At 41.5% G+C, this 12445-nt stretch overlaps 1 protein-coding gene across 2 annotated transcripts in view; it reads right to left on the bottom strand.

The window, feature by feature from the left end:
* The window catches only part of PRSS12 (serine protease 12), a 223810-nt gene that overhangs the window by 99734 nt on the left and 111631 nt on the right, over positions 1 to 12445 (bottom strand). For both annotated transcript variants that reach the window (XM_063458263.1, XM_063458262.1), the window contains exon 8: positions 9029 to 9170. In XM_063458263.1, the coding sequence (XP_063314333.1) occupies positions 9029 to 9170 (142 nt within the window). The remainder of the gene's footprint in view (positions 1 to 9028; positions 9171 to 12445) is intronic.

Here is a 12445-nt window from a genome sequence, read left to right as displayed (position 1 = left end):
GTGGCATCTTGGCAGCTGCACGCTTGACTTTTCTCAGTTCATGGGCAGTTATTTTGCGCCTTGGCTTCTCCACACGTATCTTGCGACCCTGTTGACTATTTTGAATGAAACACTTGATTGTTCGATGATCACGCTTCAGAAACTTTGCAATTTTAAGAGTGCTGCATCCCTCTGCAAGATATCTCACTATTTTTGACTTTTCTGAGCCTGTCAAGTCCTTCTTTTGACCCATTTTACCAAAGGAAAGGAAGTTGCCTAATAATTATGCACACCTGATATAGGGTGTTGATGTCATTAGACCACACCCCTTCTCATTACAGAGATGCACATCACCTAATATGCTTAATTGGTAGTAGGCTTTCGAGCCTATACAGCTTGGAATAAGGCAACATGCATAAAGAGGATGATGTGGTCAAAATACTCATTTGCCTAATAATTCTGCACTCCCTGTATTCTAGACCTTACTCACCACCTAGGATTATCTGCTTGTTATAACTAAACGAAAAAATTGTGCTAAGCTCTGACACATGCATTGTATAATCTTTGTTGAAATCTGTTCATACCTGCTATTATGCATATGGAAAACCTATTGTGGGTTTGCAGCACGCAAAAATAAAGAAATTAAAAAAAAATGTGTTTAAAAATATTAATATATATAAGATTACTAATAAAAAGCATTGATAAAAAAAAAGATAGGCAGACAATGTAATAGAGCAGCGGGAAATGCTAGCAGAATGCTTGGTTGTGTAGGGAGAAGTATTAGCAGTAGAAAGAGGGAAGTGCTCATGCCATTGTACAGAACACTGGTGAGTATTGTACGCAGTACTGGAGACCGTATCTCCTGAAGGATATTGATACTTTGGAAAGAGTTCAGAGTAAGGCTATTAAACTGGTTCATGCATTACAGGAAAAAACTTATAAGGAAAGGTTAAAGGATCTTAACATGTACAGCTTGGAGGAAAGACGTGACGGGGGGGATATGATAGAAACATTTAAATACATAAAGGGAATCAACAAAGTAAAGGAGGAGACTATATTTAAAAGAAAAACTACCACAACAAGAGGACATAGTCTTAAATTAGAGGGGCAAAGGTTTAAAAATAATATCAGGAAGTATTACTTTACTGAGAGGGTAGTGGATGCATGGAATAGCCTTCCAGCTGAAGTGGTAGAGGTTAACACAGTGAAGGAGTTTAAGCATGCGTGGTCTATCCTAGCTATAAGATAAGGCAAGGGACTAATGAGAGTATTTAGAAAATTGGGCAGACTAGAGGGTCCGAATGGTTCTTAGCTGCTGTCACATTTTATGTTTCTATGTAATATCTTGTAATACCTTTTTTATATATATATACCTTTTTTGGTGTGTATGTGTATATATATATATATATATATAATGATAGTAAGGTGTTAGAACACACAGTGCATCATAGCACAGTTTGGTGCATAGGAGTGCTCTGGAGTGCTCCATGATGACGCCTGTCCACCGTCGAAAGTACCTTGAATAGAGATGTGAGCCTCAGAACTGAACCATGGAGCAATGGAAGAAGGTTTCTTGTTCTGATGAATCACATTTTCTTTAAGATCAGGTGGATGGCCAGTGTGTGCATAGTTTACCTAAGAGATGGCAGCATCTATGTGAAGAAAGCAGGTAGGCAGAGTTATGCTCTGGGCAATGTTTTGCTGGGAAACCTTGGGTCCTGGTAATGTGGAAGTTACTTTGACATGTAATACCTACCTAGAGAGTGTTACAGACCACCTACACCCCTTCATGGCAGGGCTATTCCCTGAAGGTTGTGGCCTCTTTCAGAAGGATATTGCACTATGCCACACTGAAAAAACTGTTCAAGATCGAGGATCTTGTGTTAATATCTTGGTGCCAGATACCACAGGACACATCAAAGCTGTTTTGGCAGCATGAGGGAGATCTACAGGTAGTTTTAAAGTTGTGGGTGATCAGTGTATATATACACACCTCTATAATACAATACATACACATACCTGTTCATTAGAATTTAAAATCATTGTTTAATGTACCCAGCATAGAAATCCACTGCATTGCACTAGATATACATTCTTTCCAAACAAGAATCAATTTCATCCTATAGCTATTAGCTGCAATGTCACATCTGTCACCACCAATCACACTTAAATTAGTTACATGTTGGCAGGATTCAGACATTATGTAATATAACAGATAATGTGTGTGATCTCATGTTATGGCTGACTGCATTGTGATTAGATATTATCATATATTTAAGTTTATAATAGCTCTTTTCCAATAGGTACACAGACCTTTAATGTAATTAAGACTATTCATTCTTTTCTTGGCTTCATTTAATGACATTCTTGGCGTGTAGACAAGTTTCCTTCCAGCCCTTCCAGCACTTAAGGGTTCAATTCTGGTTCGACTATCTTACTGGATTCAAACAAGTCTTTTTTTTAACAATGTCTGCCATATGTTAGCAATAATTATGCAGAGACACTTTATGGAAAAGCAAATGACATTCAAAGGTTTGCCTGAGGAAAGCTTATATTCCCACAGAGTGTAAAACTCTAAATTCAGGACTCCTGCCATGCTGATATTTTACACTGAGAAACTACTGATGGTGCACTACAGGGGAAAAAGGCCTAATCTAACTTTGCGATGCACCAGAAACAGTTCCAGGCACAAGGTAAGAGTATGTATGTAAAAAAAAAATGTGATTTGAAAAATGGTTTTAATAGAATTAAAAAACTATGAATTTAAAGTGAATTTGAATATAATAAAGAATAAGATATATGTAAACTGCAGTACATGAAGTACGCTCCATGAAAACAATGATTTGCCCCTGTTTTTTACTCCACTTTACAAACTTTTCCCCAGAATTGCTCTTAAAGGAAAACTATAGTGCCAGGAATACAGTTACCAGACCAAACGTCTGCCTCCCCTCTCCCTCATGCCCCCCACCCTTTATTTACTTACCTGATCCCAGTGCCAACGTTCCTCGGCGCTGGGTCGCGGCTCTGCCTCCTACGCCATTACTGATGAGGGAGACGGTAATGCGGAGGCGCTAATGTACATGCACGGAAAGTGCCGCATGCACATTAGACCATCCCCATAGGAAAGCACTGAATCAATGCTTTCCTATGGGGAAATAGTTGGTGCTGAATGTCCTCATGGAGAGCGTGAGGATGTCCAGCGTCAGTTACCAGACCAAAAGTCTGTTAACTTCCAGGAAGCACTTCCAGTGGCTGTCTGGTAGTTTCTCTAAAACAGCAATGTTTTACATTGCAGCACTAAGTACAATAGAGACACTGCACCCAGCATATTTCAATGAGCTGAAGTGGTCTGGGTGCCTATAGCGTCCCTTTAAGCAATTTTATTTTTTTTGTCAATTCAATACATTTATTAACCTTGAAATTCAGATGAATGTCTCTGACTTGGATTCTCCCCAAATTCAGTCGTAATACCAATGAATACCATCTGAGTACCTTTCAAATGCCATGTACTAAATCTAAAATATGGTTTCTGCTCTGTACACTTTAGTGAAATAGCTTTAAGCAAAGTGACCACTGATGTAATTGCTGCGTAACAGAAATACATTTTTGACTAACCTTTCTGTCACTTTCAATTCTTTTCATCACCATCTTTTGTTTTTGTAACTTTTATAAAAAAATTTTTTACATTTATTTCATTTTTATTTTGTTCATCAACAGCGTGTATCATCAATCAGCATAAAGAAATACATTCTGCAGAAAGGAGTACATCGTTACGGCATAGCTATGTTAAAATGCAGAAGTAGGTATATCGTGCTGAACATTCGGTCTGTCATAATACATCATCATACAAGACAACAACATTTTACACTGGTGTCAATTGCTTTGTTCCTGGTTGTATTTGGTAGGGTATTTCTGGTGTATCGATTAACTATTTTACAATATATGTGGATATAGCCGCCCAGGGTATGTACCAGCTATAATCTGTGAATTAGTTGAGTGTGGAATTGAGATGGTGGCTACGGCGGTGTTGTGAGCCTGAAAAGATAGGCAGGTGTGGCCCTGATAGAGGGAGCAGTGTTTTTTTTCCAGTGTACTGGAATTAGTGAGTTTGCGGCTGTGAGCATGTGGTTGATGAGTATACGTTGCCATTTAGGAATAGGATGTGAGTGTAGGAGGAACAGTAGCATTTCTGGGGACCTTGAGATGCGAGTCCCTGCTATGGAATGTATCATATCTAATATCCGTGACCAGTATGACTGGATTATTGGGATGGAATTGTTGTAGTGTGGTCGGTTTGAGTGAGAGACGATATTGGTATAATTTTCCCTTGGTCCAATTCTGAGCTGAGCATAGGGTATTTAGTGTCTTGCATTTTGGGGAAAGAGTTGCGAAGGCTCCCATCTGTGCCAGGAAGGAAATTAGGGATTGTGTAAGTGGATAGAACGGGGATGGGTGTGGGGAAAAGTCCTTTGCATTCCTAATGCACGTCCAGACGCGCAGAGTTGGTACTCTAGTGGGGTGGCGTGAGTGTTGTGGCAAGAGGAGTGCATGTCCCACTTCGTGCCACAGTATGGTATGTAGTGGAGCTTGGAACATTGTACTTTCGATATGTGTCCATTGTGTGAGAGGGAAGGGGGGGGGCGTCCAACCATGCGTAATGTCTGGCCAGGATTGTTGCCCTGTAGTGCCCAGTTCGAAGTGCATAAGTCCCAGGCCCCCTAATGTCTTATGTTTTGTAATGATAAAGTGGTAAATTCGGGGGGTGTTTATTGGCCCAGATGAATCCGGTGAACAGCTGTTCCAGTTTAGTGAAGATGAAAGGGGGTATGGCTATTGGGAGGGTCTGTAGTTTGTAGAGTATTTTCGGAAGGGAGTTCAGGATGTTGATCCTACAGAACCAGGTGAAATGGGGTTTGTGCCAACCAGTAAAATCTTTGGAGATCTCTTCAAAGAGGGGCATAACATTTAAGTTATATAGTTGTTTAGTGTCACATGGGAGTTTTATACCAAGGTACGTAATAGAGGTAGCAGCTCATGAGAATGGGTGTGAGTGTGTGAGGGGGGCAATGTGGTGGAGAGTGTGTGTGAGGGGGGCCATCAGTATATGTGTGAGGGGTGTAGAGTGTGTGAGGGAGCAGTCTGTGTGTGTGTGTGTGTGTGTGAGGGGGACAGTCTGTGTGTCTGTGAGGGGTGTAGTGTGGGTGAGGGGTGCATAGGGCCTATGCTGTGTGTAGGTGGGTGAGATGTGAAAATCTATCTTACCTTTTACCAAGGAGGAGGTAAGTAATGTTTCAAGCCCTGGTGGTCCAGTGGAGGCATGTTCCTCCTGCAATCACAGCACTGTATCGGAGTTGTATTGGAACGTGTGGCAATGCTCCGACCAGCCTGCTCGCGGGAGGCCTCCCAGGCCCTTCTCTCTCTCTGCTGGAACTTTAATCTCCTCACCAGCCTGAGAGGGCTGCATGGGCCAGCAGGGGAGATGAAAGGATCTCCCCTGCCGGCCTTGGTCCGCGGCCATCGAGGCCCACTTCAGAACCCACCACTGCCCACCTGAAATCCCAAACCGCCCACTTGTGGTTGGTAGGGACCAGGTTGACTACCCCTGTAGTAAGAGGTTGTTTAATTTCCATTGAAAGGATTTCACTGGGAGGGATGGAATATGAATGGATATGGATAGGGTCACATGGTCTGACCATGTGATCAGACCATAGGAACAGGTCATCGTCAGGTGTAGAAAGTCTGGAAAAACATATCAAGTCTGGAGTAGGTTTTTGAAGTTAGTGAGTAGAAAGAAAAATCTTTAGAGTGAGTGTGTAGGTTCCTCCAGCAGTCTATTAGGTTAGATTGGTTTAGGAGTTGAATAATGCAGCTACAGGTAGTTGTTTGGTAGGTTGTAGAGGTTGAGGTCATGTCTAGAGCCGTGTCTAATGAAATGTTGGGGTCTTCCCCCACAACTAGCATGCCCTCCGTAAACGCTTCTATGGTGATTAGGCATTTTTTGAGGGTTTTACCCTGGTGTCCAGGGCCGCCATCAGGGCATGACAACCGTGACAATTGTCACGGGCCCGGCGGCCCTGGGGGGACACGGCCGTCCGGGCCCCGTGTGGATCAGCGGAACTGCCGCCGGTGCATCTGCACAGGGACCCACACGCTGATGGGGCCCATCAGGTGGCCCAAGCATTTAGGGGCACCCAATGGGCCCTATTATCTTCAGGGGCCCGGTCAGCACTGTAATAGCGTGACCGGGCCCCTTTAAAAATAAAATGCAGCCGGAAAGCAAGTGCTGCTGGGAGGAAGTGACGTTCGGTATTCCCTGGCACGTAGCTGATCCGTGATAGGCCTCCAAGTCTTTCTTGTCTGCAGTGTCATCCATGACAGGTCCAAGTAGATGTTAATGGGAATTCCCATGAACAGCAGGGGCTGCATTGATAATTTTATTGCTTCTAGGATGCTTTCTCTGCAAGTTGAGTAGTGGAGGCAGCATATGATGTTGCGGGTCGTTCATTCTTTGCGCCTCTAGGTTTTAGTGCCCTGTGGGCCCGGTCAAATAGTACTGGAGAGTCGGTGGGTTTATCCAGCACTAGGTTAAAAAGTTCTTGGAGCACTCGCTAGAAGTTTTCCTGATCACCTTTGGGGATGCTGCAGATTCTCAGATTGTTGCGGCATCCCCTGTTGTTGACGTCGTTGAAGAATCTGTGTACTGCTGACAGGTAAGCATTTTGCTCCGAAACTGCTCCTTGGAGTGTGTATATCTGAGCCTGGATAGTGTCTCTTTTTTTTTTTTATTCTTTTTTTTTTTTCATTCGATAGGTACAGCAAGTACATTTTAACTTTTGGGCTTACGCAGAAGCCAATACTTGAGAGAACATTCTTGTAAATACAGTATGCAATATGAGCTTACAATACAAGCCTCTTTTTAAACCCATTGTGACTTGCCTCCTACCGAGGTTTTTATTTTTATTCCAGGCAATCTAGTTAAAGAAGGAGCCCTAGCTTTTCACAGGCCAGATTCGTCTTTAGGCATCCTCGTTTCTCCGACGGTTTAACCCCTTAAGGACACATGACGTGTGTGACACGTCATGATTCCCTTTTATTCCAGAAGTTTGGTCCTTAAGGGGTTAATCATGCCTGGGTGAGAAAAATGAAAAAAGAAAACAAACCCCTGTAAACCAAGGGGGGGGGGGAAATAAAAAAGGGGGTATCAGGAGATATGAAATGAGAAGAAGTAAGAGAAGAGAAAAGGAGAAATGTCAGAGAAATAGAGAAAGAAGAGAGGGGAAGTGAGATAAAAGATGAGAGAGGGGGGGCGGGGAAAGAGCGGGGCCCTCAGAATCTAGTTCACCATGAAGGTTTTTTTGTTGCTGAACCCCAACTTCATCACTTTCCGATCCCTGTCAGTCTCCCCACTATACTTTTGTCCCATGGTTCCCAAATTCTCTGGAAAGTTACTGTCGTCTTCTTTATCCGTGCCGTCAGGTCGTCCATGATTCTGCATGATTCTTGTCTCTGTCATCTTCGAGTGCTACGACTCTATCACTGACCTGGCGAATATCAGAGCTGATGGTGTCCATTTTGGCTCGAAGGCCTTCTCGAGTTTGCCCAACATATTGGCAATGTCTTGTTTAGTGGGGAAGTTGCTGAGAATCGATCACAAATCCGGTCCTGCTGGGGGGGTCTGAGCTTTCAGAACATCCCAGACTTGATGGAGACAAGTGAGAGGGAGGCGAGTCAGGCACCATGTTTGGGACTAGAAGGGTGGCCTGTTGTTCCGAAGAATCACGGAAATATTTGGCAAGTGCTTCCGATTTACCCACTGGGTTTTGCCAGAAGCGTGCTGGAATGATGTAGATTGTTTGGGGTGCCCCATTTCTTAGTTTAAAGCACGATGGCGATGAATTTTGGTTCGATCTGCGGGAGTTAAACTAGAATGCGGCCATTCAGTGTTGTTGCTAGCTCCACACCCCGTTTAAGCAATTCTTGAACAACTTAATATACAATTTTTTTTTTAACAATGTCACAACTTTCACTAAATGATGAGCCGTGGTATGCTGGCAAACCCACTGTAATAAAGGTACAGTGATAGGTTTATGATACGTCAAAACATTAAAGAAACACTATAGCATTAGGAATACATGGTATACTTTTAATCTACCTATTTAGGATCCCCCTCCCACCCCCGTGCCAGTGTGGGTTTGAAATGTGAAATTTCCTTACCTTTTCAACCCTTGCTGCACCGGTCTTTTTTTTCTATATGACCCTGTTCCTGGCCCCTCTGTTATTTCTGGGGTCCTACTAATTGCCTGTACCCCAAGAATATGTTTTAATAAATACAATGTTTTACTTCTAATGCTTTCATTTTTAGTTGCAACACAGAAAGGGTTAAGCTTGTACTCACCTTGCCTGTTGCTTCCACCAAGATCTACGTAGCAAGCAGCAAAAACGTTGTTAGGAGGGCAGTATCCACCCAGTACTTTTTCTTGGGCATTCTGACACCCATCAACTCTTAACTTTGTTGTGGGTCCCTCAATAAAGAGAGTAAATGCTCAGTAAGCAAAAAACCAACCCCCCTACTCCCCCCCCCCCCCCCCCCAGCTATTTAACACCATAATTGAAATATAGCCCTCCCAGGATGTTCTTGGGTACCTTTTGTTTTATTTGTATCATGCTCATTCTGTGGTTTATACACACGGCAGCTCACTGATTGTTTAAGTCAAGTGTTCCACTAACTTGATGTCCTTAGATGACCTTTTCCGTAGGAGCCAGAAACATGGTCCAGGAAATCTTATTCAAGTGTTTGTTTATCAACGTCTAGTACATACAATAAAGGATTTAGAAAAGAGCTAGCATATTGTGCATATCAGCATCTTTCCCAACCAAGAACAAGATTTGCCAATTCTAGACATATATAGACATGGAATAAAATACCAAGTACAATTATGCTCTTTTGTATAATGGTATCTTACAGTATTCCAATAGTATTAGTTTTTTTTTAAATCAATGTAGTATTGGTCTAAAATTGGTATTGGTATAAATATAGCATTGGTCTTACTTGTAGCCAAGTTGCCGACACACAACAGATGCATCTTTGTCAGTCCATCCATCATCACAGATTGTCCCCCACTGGCCGTTGAGATAAATCTCTACACGTCCTTCTTTCTTTGTCTCTCCGTCCATCAATCTCAAGGGCGGACCTGAAACAATTGAAGATTATGCTAGCTTTAGTGTACTAATTATCTTAATTTTAATAATGACAGGAGGCGAGTATTTTGCATATCTCTCTTTACTAACTCCATACAGCAGTAAAGAAACACATAGAAAAAATAACCAATCACAGGAGAGCAGATGTAGATCCTTCAACATCAGAGATTCTAAAGGCGTGGAGGTTTGCCCTAAAACCTTTAATACTCCACAGGATAAAATTGTCTTCTATAATTTAATTTCTCTTCTGGATGAACAGGAAGGGCCATCAAGTCAGTATGAGGATACATCAAACATTATAGAGGCCATTATTCCATCTGGCCTTAAACCCCCTTCTATGTATTATCCCCAGATAGATAAAGGTCCGTATATCCAAATGTTTTATGATTTGGTCTTGAACGACCTGAGAATTCTCTGTAATAACCTTAAAAAGAGAAAAGATCGAGTTTGCAGTAATCTGGATAAAGCTGAATTAGCAGCTATTACTAGTTTGAAAACTAATAACAACCTCATCATTAAAGGGGCGGACAAGGGAGGGGGGATTGTTTTGTTGGATAGAGTTGCTTATCTGAAAGAATCAGAGCGAATACTCGAAAATAGAGATTATTATGAGGTCTTGGGAAGTGATCCCACTTTGCGCTTTAGGGGTGAACTGAGAGACCTCATAGAAGCAGCCTCACTGTGTGGTGCTATTGACAAAAAAGAAAGGAGCTTTTTTCTTTCAGCACAAGGAGAGATTCCCATTTTTTACTACCTGCCTAAGGTGCATAAGTCCCTTACCAACCCCCCTGGCCGCCCTATAATATCGGGTATAAATTCATTGATCTCACCTATCTCCAAGTGGGTTGATTTCCATCTACAAAGATATGTTCCCCATTTGCCATCCTTTGTGAAAGACACAGGACATGTGTTGTCCCTAGTTAAGGAGATTGAATGGTCCGAACAATATTGTTGGCTAACGATAGACGTAGCAGCCCTCTATTCAAACATTGACCACACTTTGGGCCTAAAAGCCCTTTCCCTTTATCTAGGAGCAGATCCACTCCTTCCAGAGAAACAATCACAATTCATTATTAGTTTCACTGAATTTATGCTGAAACACAACTATTTTGAATTTAATGGAAAATTCTTTATACAGAAAAAGGGAATTGCGATGGGGGCGAGTTTCGCTCCTTCCTACGCAAATTTGTTTATGGGCCATTGGGAACAAGAAATGATCTTTGCGGAACCACACTGGATGGAGCGGCTCGCCCTGTATCGAAGATTTATCGATGACATTCTAATTGTCTGGAGGGGTGATTGGAAAGATATAGACAACTTTATGACCTACATTAACAACAACAGATGGGGTCTTTCTTTCACGCATAAGAAACACAGGTCCACAATTGATTTTCTAGACCTAACTCTTACAGGTCTTGGGAACAGAATCATTACCAAAACTTTCCAAAAGAGTGTGGATGTGAACGGTTATTTACACGCCAATAGCTGTCATCATCCCACATGGATACATAACATCCCCCTGGGACAATTCATCAGAATCAGACGGAACTGTTCGTTTCTGTCTGATTATGAAAGAGAATCCTTTGTTTTATGTCAACGTTTTGTTGAAAAGTCCTATCCATCGCACAAGATACTGAACGCTTATCTGAAAGGGCATAATTATGGTGATACTTCTACCCTTGGGAATCATGTTATGGATCTTCCCAGCCCTAGGCAATCCCTCGTAAGTGCATATCACGAGCAGAAATCACACACAGATGAGCACTATATGATTCTCCAACTTTTGGACAATGTTCAAGTCCCGAAATGTAAGACAGCTAAGTTTAACATCAGCACCAAGGAAGTGGGTAAGGGTACAACACCTATCTTTACAACTTCTTTTAGTAAAGCATATGATGACATCATCGAGATTTTTCATAAGTATTGGCCCATCTTGAGGAAAGATCCTTGGCTATCTTTTTGCATTTCGGATTCACCAAGAGTCACATTCAGGAAGGCACCTAGCTTGAAGAACATTCTAGCACCCTCCAAATTGCCATGCCACAAAGAGAGGAAAACGACACTGACAAAAAAGGGCTTCACAAGTAAACGTTGTGGTCACACTAAATGCTTTACATGTGGCTATATTTGGCATTCTACCTCGAGTTTTAGCCCCTTTAACAGCTCTGAATACTTTTTTGTTCAATCGGATATCAGCTGTAACACCTCCTTTGTGGTATACTTGTTAATTTGTCCCTGTGATCGGCAGTATGTGGGCCAAACAATAAGACCCTTGAAATGCAGGTTCCGTGAACACAGAACAGCTATAATTCGTAACAACTGCAAATCTTCAGTAGCTCGACACTTTTCTACTTTTCACGATAATAATCCTTCTGGCATTAGGTTATTGGGCCTAACGCATATTCCCCCATTCCAAGATATGGCTAAAAGGAAGAGGGAACTTATCAAATGCGAATCCATGTGGATTTTTAGGTTGAATACCATGACACCCAACGGCCTGAATGAGGAGTTAGATTTGTTCTAAGGGCTTTATTATTTGTTTTTTTCTCTGTTCATTCACATTTGTATACCCTTATGCTGGTTCTGTGGTTTTGGGTCCTGATCAGATGTTTTTGTGCAAATATTATGGGGTATATACTATAAGCACTTGCGATTATAGATCGCGCCCTAAACCCCTATACACAACGAATGTTTGCCCCTATATATAATTAATATGGGTTCTGTATTATAGTCACTTATTGCTGTAATTTTTGGCCCCTTTTTGAAAAGGTAGAAATAACTTTTAGGGGCTTATACCTTTCTTCTGTGTCTTCTATGAAGAGTCAGATTTATTCTAAGGTCTCTACCATCCGGTTCGTTTGTTTATTTATATTTGCATATTTCTATGTCGGTTCTTTGGTTTGGTATAGATATTTCTGTGTAAATATCATGAGAGATATATTACAGAGAGATATATTACATATTATAAGCACTGGTGATTCTAGATCGCTCTTGAAGCTTATTGTCATTTATATACACGATCAGTATCTGTCCCTTTAAGTTACATGGGTTCTGTACTATAGGTGTTTATTGGTACACTTTTGCCTTTTATTTTTAAAAATTCATGTATGTATATGGATGTTTTAGGGATTTTCCCTTTTCCTCTGTGTGCCTTATGGGTAGCTTTACTTATTATTTTCGTTGTTATCTTCATTCATCTTTATTCAATTTTATTTGTTCACTTATTCTATACTTAATGGCTAATTGATGGGTGTATTTAAAGTTTGAA

Source organism: Pelobates fuscus, chromosome 6 (assembly GCF_036172605.1).
Source record: "Pelobates fuscus isolate aPelFus1 chromosome 6, aPelFus1.pri, whole genome shotgun sequence".
Classification (NCBI taxonomy): domain Eukaryota; kingdom Metazoa; phylum Chordata; class Amphibia; order Anura; family Pelobatidae; genus Pelobates; species Pelobates fuscus.
Note: the sequence above shows the minus strand (reverse complement) of the source record. Positions and strands in the feature narration are given on the sequence as shown.